General features: G+C 38.1%; 1 protein-coding gene across 1 annotated transcript in view; it reads right to left on the bottom strand.

The window, feature by feature from the left end:
* LOC6037148 (pikachurin) overlaps window positions 1–15,954 on the bottom strand; it is a gene marked incomplete at its 5' end in the record, with an annotated part of 226,670 nt that overhangs the window by 78,551 nt on the left and 132,165 nt on the right. Inside the window, 2 exons of the mRNA XM_038261273.1 lie at window positions 497–692; window positions 4,060–4,204. Coding sequence (XP_038117201.1) covers window positions 497–692; window positions 4,060–4,204 — 341 coding nt within the window. The remainder of the gene's footprint in view (window positions 1–496; window positions 693–4,059; window positions 4,205–15,954) is intronic.

Below are 15,954 nucleotides of genomic sequence, written 5' to 3'. Positions count from 1 at the left end.
CCAAGTTTTGGTATACAAGCAATGTTCAAAAATCCAGAAGACCTCAACTTGGTATTGAAATGGTTTTATTTTGAGATATTATTTTACCCTTGGAATAACATGGTTTGGTATTGTTGTGCCCTTCCACATACAAGACTTTGGTATGATTTCATGGTATTTTACCATCTATTACTGGGCAACCAAGGGCACATTTTGCTCGCTGTTATTTGCCCAAGTAATACCAAAATTTGGTATTCCCGTGTTATTTACCCCTGCTCGGGTAGAGAATGGAATTCTGGACAGTTCTTAAATTAAATTAATTTTTCAATATTTTTTTATGTAGAATATCAATATACATTTTACCCAACATTTTTCTAGGAGTACTTTTAACTGGCAGGAATTCATCTCGTGTTGATAAAAACAAACGGCAAACGTTTCATCCAAATTCAAACGACCTGTGACAGCTCTAGAAAAACCCTCCCCTAGCTCCTCTTCTATTGTTTCAATCGATACTCACGGATGTCAAACCCTCGCGTCACGTCCCCGGGCGTGACGGCTGCCGGCTGGAAGTTGTAGTCATGATCGTTGGCCACAAACTTGCGGATGCACCCGGTGAAGCCATTGCCGACGGGCAGCTTCTTGTCCAGTCCAGTTATGTTTCCGAATCCGCCCAGGTACACCGGCTCACGGAACGTGATTCGAGAGAACAGGCCCTAGAAATTGGAAAGGAAAAAGTTGATTACGACATTGTCTCGTTATAAATTGTTGCTTATTTAATGTTTGTAAAAATCCAATTATTTCAAACAATATTGTCATTTTGGGGTCGTACACTGTTTTTGAATGACTTCATAGCAGATCATCAGCAGAGCGCCTCATTTTCATAGTTTTTAAATCGATTCTCATTTTGGGGTAAAATCTCATCAACTTCAACAATGTCACTATAGTGTGACCCAGGTACGCAAACACAAGAGATGACAACGGAGTCCATAAGATATTCAGGACATCCCATCACCGAGCCATTATCGTCAACCCTGCGCAGCGACGACACCTCCCGCCGAAAATGTCTACCGTGTCACCCGGTGAGCCCACTCCCCTAGGCCGTTACCTGTTAATTGAACTATTCGTGTAATCCACAGAGCAAACATAATTAAAATCCCATTGTTCCGCCGCACACACCGGCAACTGTGCGATCGTTCCCTGTGGCCAGATAAAACCGCTTCGAACGCACTATCTCGGCTTCCAACGCCGTCACACCTGATGGACATGGACGTCGATGCCGCCGCCGCCGCCGCCGCAAGTTTCAGTTCGATAACGCGGGGAGGATGTCATCGAGATAACCCTTGGTTCAAATTTTTCAAAATCATGAGCAAAACAAATTGATCTTGGCGGTTTCTATTGCAAGATTCCTACTCTAAACTAAGTGGCCGAAGGCTTGAAACGGCGGGGCAATCCAAACTTCTTTTTGCACCTAGTTCCCATCCACCACAGGGTTTGAACTGACGACCTTTGGATTGTGCCAAAACTTGTGAATTTTATTGTCTGTTCTTCAAATGGGTAGAAAATGCAATGTCCTTGGAATGTAACAAGAAAAACCAAACAATCAAAAAAGGATATTGTAAATCCATTGGGGTCTACGAGCTTTCTGTGAAAAGTTCATTTTTAGAGCAGGATTATAGCCTTATCTCAGTGATGAAAGCAAAAAGACCTTGGATGCTTGATAAAGGACCAAATATTCAACAAAGGATATAATTTCACGAATATCTGTGATCATGACAACCGTTGCGCGAGTTGCGCGTTTCCTTTGAAACCTTGATTTAATGCAAACTATTTACTAATCTACTAATTGCACACCAAAGGTTAGTCTACCATTGCTGTACTGGTCCCCAGCATGTAACACGCATCCCTGCTGAAACATAAAGTTGGCACTCATCCAGTCGAATCTGTCAGAGTGCAGTCCTAGCTACAGACAGTCGACAACGTCATACAGGAGACACTCGCCGAAATGACTTTCGACGTGTGCGGTGTTGTGTGGTGTGGAGTTGCCTCAAGCCAAACTAGGCAGACTCTGACAGACATCCCAGGCAGTTTGCCATAACTATCGCCATCGTCATCATCATAAAGTAAATAGTAGTAATACGTCATAAATAATCCGAAATGGTTCGGGCTGGATCCCGGGGAGCCAGCCATTCCCTGCCGAAATGGCCGGGGGCGTCTGTCTAGTTGGTTTGTTGGATTTGAAACGGGGTTGGGATGGCTGCCTGTAAAGTGGCCTGTAGGGAAAATTCCGGATTGGGTCCCGGGAACGGGCATCGTTCGTTGGTTGGCTTTGAAGATTTTTAGGCACACTGGGGCAAACGGGATGATTGTTGTTGATGGTGATGAGTGCGTAGATTGGATGCCCTTGATCTGTCTATGGTGGGATCCAGACGAGTCGTAATAAGCGTGATGAACGTCCTAATTTGAGCACATGCAAACTTTTCAAATAGACCCTGTTGTCGTTGATCAGTGATTAATTTTACAATCAAAAGTTAAAAGGTTTCTCGGCAGAGTACACGGAGAAATAATCAGTTCCTAAAATCGTGAACATGCGTTCTTGTAATTGGGAACCGCGAACATAATGTTCAAATTTCATCATACGTTTTCTCTGTATAACCATGTTTTTTGAAGCTATTAATGCACAGTAGTGACACAACAAGCGAAAACGGGCCTCAAATCCCAGACAAAAGCTCATTTCCCAGGATCATTCCATGTATCCGTATTTGGACACTTTCACGGCTCAATTACCGTCCTTGCACGCATCGCAGCTCCGAAACAAAGTCAATCAGGTCGAGCCATCAGTGCTCGTCTAATTAGGCCGCAGCCCAATGGCTTTGTGTGGCAGCTTTCGTGAATCGTGAATGAGAATGCTGTCCCAGTACTGACAGTAGAATTTGATTAGAATAGCGTTTACAATGAGGACCGATGTTGATGCACTTTGATGTCCTGGCAACCAGATCCCGGAGAGGACAGTTTTACCACTTTGCTGTCGATAGTTAAGCTTTCCAACTTTGAAAGTCGGTTGAAAGTTGTAAATGCGAAATTGAATGTCTGATTTTGCATTTTTAAATTGATTTGGAAAATTTTGCCTTTACGTTAAATGTTCATTTTGACTCTCAGGGAAACATAATTTGAACAACATTCTCAACAAACACAATCTTAGATTGAAAAAAGGTAGCTTTCCTCTAACAGATAGACTGCATTGAACATTACCGAAAGGTTTGATGATAGAGCTTAATTAGTTGTAAATAGGTTCTTGCATAATTAATTAGGCTTGGAAAGCGTATCAAGTGGATGTGACGAATGGACGGATGATAAATGTGTCCATGGAGTTTGAACTTGTCTGTCTAAGTAGATTGATTTAAAAACTTCAATGCAGATATCTTAAGAAAAAAAAAACAAATCTTTTTTTAATTAAAAATCAAGTTTATGCAAATAAGTCTGTTCTTCTGAAATATTGTTATAACTATACATAACAAAAAATCAATAAATGTTCCATTCAATTGGCAAACAAATCATACAAATTTCAGGTTTCAAAGTAAACCGTGAAGCCCAATTAATAATAATAACGAAACTTTTCAATTCATGCTACCTCAACCATGTCAACCAAACAATCCTCCAGTTTCAAAGAAAAATCTGCAGTAAGTCCTTTCCAGAATCTGATTTATTCCTCGCAATTTACCTGCACCTGAACCGTACTATCATCCGAGAGATCGGTTAGAAAAGCACAAACGCTCAAATGGGAGGAAAAGGTTAAGTCCGGCTTCTCCTTCAGCTGCAACTGATTAGGGTTCTGGGTGGGCATCGCCTGAGATCTTTTTTGCTCACGTCTTTGATGGGCAGAAGATTATTTTTATTCGGGTTTACGATGAAAGATGCAATGACTGTGCCAGGGCACGACTTTTTGAGCAGGGTTTGACTTTGATTGTGGAAAATCCACCTAAAATTTCACATTAATTTTCCAAAATATTTGTATCGATGGAAAACATTCTTCATATTCAAACATATTTTTATGATTTTCAATTTCCACTTGAATGACCTTACCTTGGATCGTCCCTGCACTCGGTTGCCCTGGTTCAGCACCAGCCACGCGTCCCACCGGTGCCGATAGATGGTGATCGAGTTCCACTGGTTCAGCACAATCGTTTCCTCCGACCGGACCCGCCCCGTTCCGGAGCCACAATCGAACCTGCAATTGCACGAGAAAGCAACATTGGATGAGTGATGCAGAATAGAAAATAATGCTGAAATCTTATATTCACAAGACAAGAAGAAGATTCTTGCGTGTTTCTTGCACAGCAGCTGCAAACCGGTAAACTAGTTGAGGAAATCTGATTACCCCAAAGGAAAATCGTGCCTCTTTTCTTTCTGTCGATGGAATCGAATTTGCTGGCTTGATTGGGATGGTGGGACAGAAAAGGAAGTTTGTTTTTTATTCGTTGTCGATAAAGGTACATGTGTTTTCTTTTAGTTCAAGACCGATTCTTTGACTCTTTTTGAAAACAAAAATCGTTTTTTTGTTTTATGACACGTGTTAAAGATGTGTCAAAATGTTTGTAATTGTCTGCTATGCAGCATTGTAGAACATTGATGCACTATGAAAATAACCGTGCAAGGTCACACAATCACAAAAGTTTAACATTTTTTTTTTGTTGTTTATGAAATTTTCTTTTCTGGATTGCTACAGTTACAAAAAGTAATTTAAGTTTCCTTTTCAATTACATGTCCCACTTTTTTTAAAGCTGAGTTACAAACAATGGAAGAATTTTTGCAAATACAGTACCATTATTTTTGATGAAAAACAAATTTGCTTTTTCTTCAAAATTTTGAGATTGCGTCCAGGAATTTCCCGTATCCCGGGTTATTTGAAAATTTCCCAGGAATTTCAGAAACTCAAGTGAAAGTATTTTATACTGTCCCAACTATTTACTACTGTCAGTAGGGATGAGATTGGATCATTTAGCAGAAATTTGTATGACCCAATCCAACTTTTTCAAAACTTTTTTTTTTCGTAAAATCACAACAAAGAACATTTTGAAAAAAAAAAAAACTTTAGAACTAAAATGTATTTTAAAAAATAATAAAACTGCGTAATATATTGATGGTGCTTAAGGAATACAATATATTTACACAATATATTTATAAAATATATGTATACAATTTATTTATAGAACACGCTCAAAATATTTGAAGACCTTGAAACAAAAAAATGATGTAAGATTTCAAGGTAAATTCAACTCTTTACTATTTTGTTCAAGAGCAGGAACTAGTTACACTTATTCTTGAAAAATTATTAGCCATGAAAAGCATAATTTCTCCACAATTTGCACAAACTTGTTTTCATTTAAACTTCTTTTTGTGCAAGTGTTAATCTTAATCACAATCATCCAAACTGGTCACAGAGCATGATTTTGAAAGTAATTATAAGATTGTGGGGAATAGTTTATTTTTACCCAGACCAAACATCTTTTTTATATTTTTGTATGATTCATAGAACTGTTTTTAAGTGTTTGTTAAATGATTCTCAATTATTTTGACAATTTGTTCTACACAATTTGGTTGAATGTTTGAGATTTCCCGGGAAATTTGTTGAAAAATTCTTGTTCCTCGGGATTTTTGTTACCCCGGAAAGGGACGCTTTATACCAACATTGCCCCTAAGAACTTAGTTCTACGCAGTTTTAACAAGCTCCAAAATTTTAAAAATACCTTCTATTATATACACCCACAGTTGGGCAGCGCCATCCGAGAGAATAACTCGAGACTCGATCCCAAACCTTTGACATATCGAACTGCGCCCATGCCACCAATGTATGATGACTATGAGATGGTCATTTGCCATTTTTTTCATTTATATTTATTAAGATTTTTCTTTCCATGTACATTCATTCAGTTAAAATATTATTGAGTGTCCAATCACAATCGATGACTTTTCATCTCAATTTTAAAGGTCATTTGGCAATATAAACCACTCAATGGGATGAACTGTATCTATGAACAAATGAACACAATTTAGTGGTGGTTCACCCGCGAGAGGTTTATTCTTCCATTTAATTTTGGTAGAGCTATTCTCTCGGATTTTTTTTGGTTGTATATATTTGTATTATGAAACCTCATTTAATGCTAATCCTGGATCTGGCCTTAGCGCCAGTGATGTTGAAGTAAACGCATTAGTGACCAAAATGCCTCAAAATATGACATTAAAAAAATCATTTTTCACGGATTAAACCTAGTTTAAAATTCAAATGCAAATCGTTAGCTTCTGTTACAGTCATCCCACATATTCGGAACACCCACAAATTCGGAACACTTTTGTGGTAATTTGTCAATAGAATGCAAAATGCAACATTTCTGCCGACCCTGCTATTTGTAGGGTCTTTATTTGGACATTCTCTTGCTATTTCACTAGTAAAAGTAATACTTTTGCCTTCCTCACTGAGGTAAGGCTATAATCCTGCTCTAAAAATGAACTTTGCATAAAAACGTCGTAGACCCACCTTCATGTATACATATCGACTCAGAATCGAAAACTGAACAAATGTCTGTGTGTATGTATGTGTGTGTATGTGTGTGTGTATGTGTGTGTGTATTAGGGTGTTTCATCCAAACAAAAAAGTTCTCAGAATCAGGCAAACCGAGGTTCCCCTAATAGAGAATACCCATAGGGACTCTCATGCCAAATATCAGCCCATTTGGTTGAGAATTGGCCTGTCCCCAGCGGTTCAAAGTTTACATGTAAATTACTATGGGATTTTTATGCTTTTCGTTCAATCGTTCCTACAGGTCTGGGGACAACATGGATTCACTCGGAATAAAGATAGGTGTGTAGGGGATGGTCCAATGAACACATTCCAGAAGGAATTAGGGTTGTCCATTCTGTCCCCAAGGTGCGCATTGGATCGACGTCCGGTGTCTCCAGAATCAACGATTCTCCCTTCAAATGTACATATTGTCCTTAGTATGCTATGATGGCTAGCTGAAAATTACGACGCCCCATGTCAGACGGTGAACACGTGGAGAAGCATCGATTGCATTATTATTACAAAATCATCATGTTACGTTATTTGGAATCGTTCAAATTGTTACAGGAACATCAAAAATTATAATTTTATTACTTTAAAGTATGTTTCTGAGCCAAAACTTGAGTGAATGCTCTGCCACGTGTTCACCGTCCGACATGGGGCGTCGTAATTTTCAGCTACCCGTCATAGCATACTAAGGACAATGCGTACATTTGAAGGGTGAATCGTTGATTCTGGAGACACCGGACGTCGATCCAATGCGCACCTTGGGGATAGAATGGACAACCCTAATTCCTTCTGGAATGTGTTCATTGGACCATCCCCTACACACCTGTCTTTATTCCGAGTGAATCCATGTTGTCCCCAGACCTGTAGGAACGATTGAACGAAAAGCATAAAAATCCCATAGTAATTTACATGTAAACTTTGAACCGCTGGGGACAGGCCAATTCTCAACCAAATGGGCTGATATTTGGCATGAGAGTCCCTATGGGTATTCTCTACTAGGGGAACCTCGGTTTGCCTGTAGAGAAGCCTGAGCCGTAAACATTGAAGATTTGGCAACCCTGTATCGTGATATGCCCACTTAAGTGATATTGATATACTTTTTGGATGCCGGATCTCACTTAAATGTATGTAAACTATGTCCGGATCTACCATCCAACCCATCGTTGGTTAGGTTATCAAAGGACCTTTTCCATGAGTTCAAAACATTGAAGATCTGGCAACCCTGTCTCGAGAGATATCCACTTAAGTGATATTTATGTACTTTTTGGATGCCGGATCTCACTTAAATGTATGTAAACTATGTCCGGATCTACCATCCAACCCATCGTTGGTTAGGTTATCAGAAGATCTTTCCAACGAGCCTAAAACATTGAAGATCTGGCAACCCTGTCCCGAGATATGGCCACTTAAGTGATATTTATGTACTTTTTGGATGCCGGATCTCACTTAAATGTATGTAAACTATGTCCGGATCTACCATCCAACCCATCGTTGGTTAGGTTATCAAAGGACCTTTTCCATGAGTTCAAAACATTGAAGATCTGGCAACCCTGTCTCGAGAGATATCCACTTAAGTGATAATGATGAACTTTTTGGATGCCGGATCTCACTTAAATGTATGTAAACTATGTTCGGATCCACCATCCGACCCATCGTTGGTTGGGTTATCAAAAGACCTTTCCAACGAGTCTAAAACATTAAAGATCTGGCAACCCTGTCTCGAGATATGGCCACTTAAGTGATATTTATGTACTTTTTTATTCCGGATCTTAAAAACAGATGAAATTTTTGTACAATTCCATCATATCAGCCATTGTTGGTATTAAGTGAGGAAGGCTCCAACCACATAGGTGGATTAAGTTAGTTTTTAAACAAAAACTGCATTTACTGTTTTACCCAGAGCACCAAAACACTGCCTCCAAATTTCCTGTTCCATGATTGTGGGATGTTATTGTGTCTCCCACAATTGTGGAACACCTGAATTTAGCTGAAATTTTCACAAAAAAGTTATCAGACCATTCATAAAACATTACTAAGCATGGGTTTTATTGGTTTCAGAGTGCAAAGTCATTATTTTGTAAAAAAAATGTACTCCTGGACAGAAAAAAAGTTTGTTTACATCGTAAGAAAAAAGTGTTCCGAATTTTTGGATTTCAAGGGTCAATGTTTATCTTCGAAAACTTGATATAAAACGTAAAAATGTACAGCCGGTCTATACATCAATCGAAAGATCGCAAGAAAAGCTTTTACATGAAGGTAAAAGCAAATCATTATGTTCAATTATCGATTTTATATGATTTGATGAACATTAGCCGATCTGTAAACTATTCCGAATATGAGGGATGACTGTACATCCAATCAAACTCAAAATTGGGATTTGAGCTAAATACGCTCACCGAAACAAACCCCTGAATGTTCGCCAAAAAGTCATTTTTGTTGCACACTTTTTTTTTACATGTCAACATCATTACACAGAAAAAAAAGAAAATTTGTGGAAAGTTTAATATTTGGTTGGTTGAACTAAAAAAAATAAATATGTAAATCTGATGAAAATTTACCAGAAACTGATGAATTTTCACCAATTTCTAGTAAATATTACCATTATTTTTTTCTGTGTACTCCATTAAACCATTTTCCAAAAAGATAAAAGAAATTAACTCAATATTCCAGTACAACAACAACTAACCATGTCATCAAGTGTCAAGGTCATAAAATAAATTACCAATTGCCGTCATTGTGGTATAACAACAGAACACGTTGAAAATATCCCAAGCTGCCGAATATCTTCATACTCCTTAGTAGCTGTGAGAACGTGCAAGTCACTGTGGCATATGCTGCTCCCAACTCCAACGGTTGCATTCCTGTGTCGTGTCATGTGTGCAGCGAGTCCTGAAGCTATCCTGCTTCCTGACATGCCACCACTACGATCGACACATTTTTCCTTCTTTCTTTCACACAAACACACACATTTATCTTGCATAATTGAACATTCCCTGTTCAAATTAATGTACACATAAATATCAGTTGCCAGTTGATTTATCGCGGAAAATTTCTCTTCTGTCGGTCGTTTTTCCCCCGCCTAGACGTGCACAGTCTGCACACACAAATACCACAGAGCAGCATCGGGAGCCTGCCTCCGAACCTGCCAATGGCATTGAAATAGTTTTCAGCCGGGCATCGCAAGTAGCAGCAGCTACTGCCACAAAAGTAGTGCAGCGGGGAAAAGTTGCCTGGGAAAACTGCCATCGTCGTCGCGCTCAAGCTGCACAGTGAAGTGGAAATTTGCGGTGCTTTTCCGGCAATAAGAGCCGAAAGCAGTTTGGGAAATGCAATTAATTGAAAGTTAAGGATCTCCGATCGGTGAAAGTTTTATGCAGTCGCGATGTAAAGTAATGAATTGGAAATGAAAAATCAAGGAGTGTTGTGCTGGGACAAATTGGAGGGCAAATTATTTGGACCAAAACTTCTATTCTAACAAAGTTTGAATTTAATTTAAATTTGACAAAGATAGATTCAAAAGTAAAATCATGCTAAATATGCTTTTGACATTTTTGTCAAAAACATACTTTAAGAATCAAAACCTATAAGAATATCAATAAATTCTTAGTACCAAAATGTGAAGATATTTGTTTGTATGGACAACTGATCACTTGTGTAGAGGTACACGTGGTTTAGGACTAGGACAGACCCACAAAACTTTAATCAAATAAGCTCAAATTTGTAGTTGTGTATCTGTTCTAAAAGTATTATATTTTTTTGCCTTCCTCACTGAGGTAAGGCTATAATCCTGCTCTAAAATTGAACTTTTTATTAAAAGCTCGAAAACCCACCTTGATGTATACATATCGACTCAGAATCGAAAACTGAACAAATGTCTGTGTGTATGTGTGTATGTATGTGTGTGTGTGTATGTGTGTGTGTATGTGTGTGGGTATGTGTGTGGGTATGTGTGTGTGTGTATGTGTGTGTGTATGTGACCAATAATGTCACTCAGTTTTCTCAGCACTGGCTGAACCGATTTTGACCAAACCAGTCGCATTCGACTTGGTTTAGGGTCCCATACGGTGCTATTGAATTGTTTGAAGTTTCGATAAGTAGTTCAAAAGTTATGTATATAAATGTGTTTTCGTATATTTTCGGAAGATGAATAAATGGCAGTAAACTGAACCAAACATCATCATGTTCTGCATCGTTATTTAGGTAATTGAAAGACCTTTCCAACGAGCCCACAACATTGAAGATCTGGCAACCCTGTCTCGAGTTATAACCACTTAAGTGATATTTATGTTCTTTTTTGTAGCCGGATCTCATTTAAATGTATGTAAACAATGTCCGGATCCATCATCCGACCCATCGTTGGTTAGGTAATCAAAAGAACTTTCCAACAAATCTACAACATTGAAGATCTGGCAACCCTGTCTCGAGTTATAACCACTTGAGTGATATTTATGTACTTTTTTTGTAGCCGGATCTCACTTAAATGTATGTAAACAATATCCGGATCCATCATCCGACCCATCGTTGGTTAGGTAATTAAAAGACCTTTCCAACGAGTCTTAAACATTGAAGATCTGGCATCCCTGTCTCGAGTTCTGACCACTTAAGTGATATTTATGTACTTTTTTGGAAGCCGGATCTTACTTAAATGTATGTAAACAATGTCCGGATCTATCATCCGACCCATCGTTGGTTAGGTAATTAAAAGACCTTTCCAACGAGTCTTAAACATTGAAGATCTGGCAACCCTGTCTCGAGTTCTGACCACTTAAGTGATATTGATGTACTTTATTGTAGCCGGATCTCACTTAAATGTATGTAAACAATGTCCGGATCCATAATCCGACCCATCGTTGATTAGGTAATCGAGATACCTTTCCAACGAGTCCACAACATTGAAGATCTGGCAACCCTGCCTCGAGTTCTGACCACTTATGAGCCCTTGAGTGATATGTGTGTTTTTTGGATCAAATTTGTGTCCAAATCCATCATATTACATATCACCCATTGTTGGAAAAGAGTGAGGAAGGCACCAACCACATAGGTGGATTAAGTTAGTTTTTGTTTCACAAATAGCAATCCCAAATCTTTTTTTTTTCTTCCGCTTCAAGAACGCCATAAACGCCCACGCAATTCTTACGAAAATGCCATGTCGAGCCATGACAGCTTGTTATTACCTGCGGGGGTTGAGGTCGTAAAAATAAAAATAACCCCTGGTGGACGTGCGAGATGAGAAAAAGCCCAGCTGGTGTTTACACTTTCAGCCAAGCCATTCTATACCCATTCGGAAGAAATCATTTTCCAGCTCATTCGTGCAAATATCGTGCCATTCATCTTGCGTGAATGCCTCGGAGACTTGGGTAATGAATTTCGTTTTATTTAATTTTTACAAAAGTTTTTATTTCCCCTCAAATAAACAACTCAATCTGAGCAGGGCAAAAGTCCAATACCTGTTTTCGTGATTAAATGTAGCATTTTTCTGAGAAGCAAAAGTTTCCCCAGAACTGAATCTTTTGAGTTGCTCGAGCGCTGGAAAAACTGAGTTGCAAGCGGCTTCCGTGCTGCGTCAAGTTTTACTTTGGAAAATTTTCACAAAGAAGTCCCGCTGCGCATCGCCGACTGGCTCTGCGAGGAGATGAAAATGACGATGATGGAAATTACTTTTGCCGCTTATTTTCGCCAAAGGTTTCTCCCCAGCTGATAGTGTTTGTCCTTGCGGAGTTTGTTTCAAGGGGGAGAAGTTTTCCATTTTTCCTGCCCATTTGTCGGAAAATTCTATTTTGTTTCACATGTAGCGAGGCAGTGGTTCCCAAAATTTATCAGTTTTTCTTGGACCAAAAGAACTTTGAATATTCTTACTGTAATTTTTTATGATTCAAAGATCTGATGACTTTTTGACGAATATTTTGTATGATTTTCGACAAACCCTGCAAACTAACTGACTGGGTAATTCTATCTATCATTCTTCGCCGTTGTCATCGTCACTTTTGCGTCAAGGGAATGAAAAGTTAGCGACCTCGGCCCTGCAACACCGCCGCTCGTAGCAAGCAACAGAACCCTCCCATCGGGTTTTGTGGAGGTGGGGAAAAAAAGTTTTTCTCCATTCATTATCCCGCAAGAGCTTTCGTCCCACCCACCCACGCAAAGACTCTTCAGGACAATGCACTGCTCTGGAAAATGCATCGTGGCTGCAGCTGTAAGGCGAAAATTCCAACTTTTCAACTTCGTTGTCGCTGTCGAAAACGGATTCCTGCAGCGAGAGCTTTGATGGCGTCTGAAGGAGCTTTTAAGCTCGGCTAAGTAGTGGTTTTGGCGGTAAGGCTTCCCACTCGCGCGCTGCAAAAAAGGACCAACTTTTGGCCGTTGTCGGTGCACCACTAATTTGAGCTAATGATTGAAATGGGCCAACTTTGACTTGCACTGTTACGGGCTTTCAGGGTTTTACAACTCATCAGATTGAGCGCTGCTGCAGCAGCAGCGCCTGTCGAAGACAATCACGATCGCTGAGCTTTCAAAAGAAGCCGCATTGTCTTCATCAAATTTCATGGCACGCACAATCACATAGCTTTCGCTAAAACTCGCCAACCTTTGTGAAAGAAGGAGCCAAATTGATTTTGGCGAAAATTTTTCTCACGTGTAAATTTGAAAACCATCGAAAAAAAAAAACACAAAAAATCAACAATGTAAGAAAACAAATTATCAAAAAGCACTTGAGGGTTACCTTAGCAGAAATCACCATCAAACTACCAAAGGAACTGCCGCGCGTTTAGGACCAATAAAAAGTGTTGCCATTTTTCACGTCCTCGGCTGCGAACCTGTTCAGATTGACCAAACAGAGCCACCGGAAGGCGAACACCGACCAATTCAGCTACCGCACCGCTGGTTGAGACGGATTCTGTAATTCGATTGAATTGACCGTTTTGGGCTGCTTTTACGATTCGCGTCCGTTCGGCGAAACTTGGTTGATTTCGTGGAACAAAACGCTTTGCGCGTCAGGAAGGGCTTAATTTGATGGACGTTGTAAAATTCGAAACTTTTCCACACTGAGCGGAAATCGTCCGAGGAATGATTTTTGTGTAAGCAGGATGTAGAGAAAGCAAATGGAAGGAATCATGGGAGGAGTAATTGAATTTGGGAAAATATTGTTTCGCCATGAAAAGGCAACTGAGCAACTAAAAAGTACCAAAACCGGAAATTGATTTTATATATATTGTTTTACTTGGCTCAATTTTTTTTTTTGATGTTCCTCATGACAATCTCCATACAATTTTGGCAGCTGTCCATACAAAAATGTTACGTAAATATTAGAAAATCTGTAATTTTTCAATGAATGTTCTGATCGATTTGGTGTCTTCGGAAAAATTTTAGGTATTGGTGAGGAATATTCAAAACAAAAAATGTACACGGAAATACTCAATTTCTTTGAAATATTTATGGGACCAAAACTCACATTTTTTGAGTCATAGAGAAGCATGATTTTTTAAAAATAGTTCAAATTTCATTCATAATTTTTATTTACCTAATTTTTATATAGAGTTGAATTTGCAATTGAAAAGTACTTTACACATTTTTAAGATATAGCCACCAAAAGTTTGATTTCAGCGAAATATTGAAAGTTTTTTTTATTATAAAATAGTGACCATCAAAGACAATTTCCGAACATTATTTTTTGAACAGTTCAGAAAATTTGCTATAACATTGTTGCTGAAATTCAGCGGCTTAAAGAAAGAAAAAAAAGGAAATTGAAGTTTTTTAAGTCTCACCCAAACAACCTTCAATGATCTAATGTCAATATTTCAGCGACTTATGGTTACGATCCGATTTCCAATGTTATAAGATGAAACATTTGTGAAATTTTCGGATCTTTTCGATAACGAGCAATTCCAGCTCAAATCAGCAATTTTTCTGGTACTTTTGTACCCGATCCTCTCCAATTTCAATGAAACTTTTTAAACATGCTATCATGCGTAAGGGTTTTTAATATTTTTGTATTTTGTAAATTAAATATTGCTGTATCCCTTAGCCGTTACATCGTATCAAAAAGTGGTCAAAGACAAACTTGTAGGAAATAAGACGAGTTTTTTTTTTTTGAAAAAAAATAGACTAGAAGAAAACTACACGCCAATTCTATGAGATTTTTCAATTTTCAAGTTTAAAAGATAAATTCCAAGGTGATGACACGTTTTTATTTTCGTTCAAAATTTTAGTGAAAATAGCCTAAAATGTGACGAAAAGACTCACGAAAAATGCAAGAAAGCTCGTTAAATTTCCCATAAGTTTGCCTTTGACATCTTTGCTATTTGGCTAGTTTAAATATTTACGTAAGGTTATTTACTAAAGTCATGATTCGAAATCCGGACACTTAGTAGCATATCATTTTTGCTATAACTGACAAAAAATCATGTAATAAGTTGAAAATGGAGATATAAACATGATGTAGTATAAACAGTCAGTTTAAAGAGAATGCATGCAAAATATGTCTTTTCTAACAATTTTTCATCAGAATGTGAAAATTAAAATGACTTGTTGTGCTTCGAATCCCGGACACTGTTAAAATCTGATTCGAAATCCGGACACTTTTGCTTCGAGTTCCGGACACTCGTTTTTGCTAATTAATCGCACATGTTAGTGAATGGCATTCTTTAGGTCTCAAATAAGCTGTTAAAATCAAAACAATCAATATTTTATATAAAAATTTGCTTGAATTTAATGAAATCAAAACCAAAAATTTCTGCTTTGCCTTCCCGGTGCTTCGGACGCCTATGAAATATTTCACGTGAAATGTTTCGCATTTTTAGTAATCTTATAATTTTATTTTATTTGATTGTTTTGTCATTGACTACAACATTCAAACAAACTTCAAATGAAAGTTGATGTTAGAATTCATCAAATAACCCATTTTTGACATTTATAATGCGAACTTATAACCAAATAATTGATAAAACAAGATGAGGTGTCTGGGTTTCAAAGCGTCCGGGAATTCGAATCATGACGTTATCCAGGTTTGTAACTACCGCACTGAATAAAATATTCTATTTTCAGTTATGATCAATGTAATTATGCTTATATCTGTATCTTATCGATGCATCGTTGGTTAGGTTACCAAAAGACCTTTCCATTGAAAATTTGGCAAGCCGTTCTCGTGTTGTTAAGTGGTCACAACACGAGAACGGCTTGCCAAATTTTCAATGGATATTTGTGTACTTTTTTATTCCGCATCAAAAAAATTTAAATAAATGTGTCCAAATGTGTGTAGAAGATTCAATAACATTTTGTTTATTAAACCTTAAAAAAAAATTGGACTGACAACAAAAATTATCATTGTAATCCTAATACTCATAACACGCCCGATAGACAAAATATTTCAGCTCAACAAATGCCAATCAAGTAATTGATTGAATTCTACAATATAA

Source organism: Culex quinquefasciatus, chromosome 3 (assembly GCF_015732765.1).
Source record: "Culex quinquefasciatus strain JHB chromosome 3, VPISU_Cqui_1.0_pri_paternal, whole genome shotgun sequence".
NCBI classification, from domain to species: Eukaryota; Metazoa; Arthropoda; class Insecta; order Diptera; family Culicidae; genus Culex; species Culex quinquefasciatus.
The sequence above is the reverse complement of the archived record's forward strand: the minus strand, read 5'-3'. Positions and strand labels throughout refer to the sequence as shown.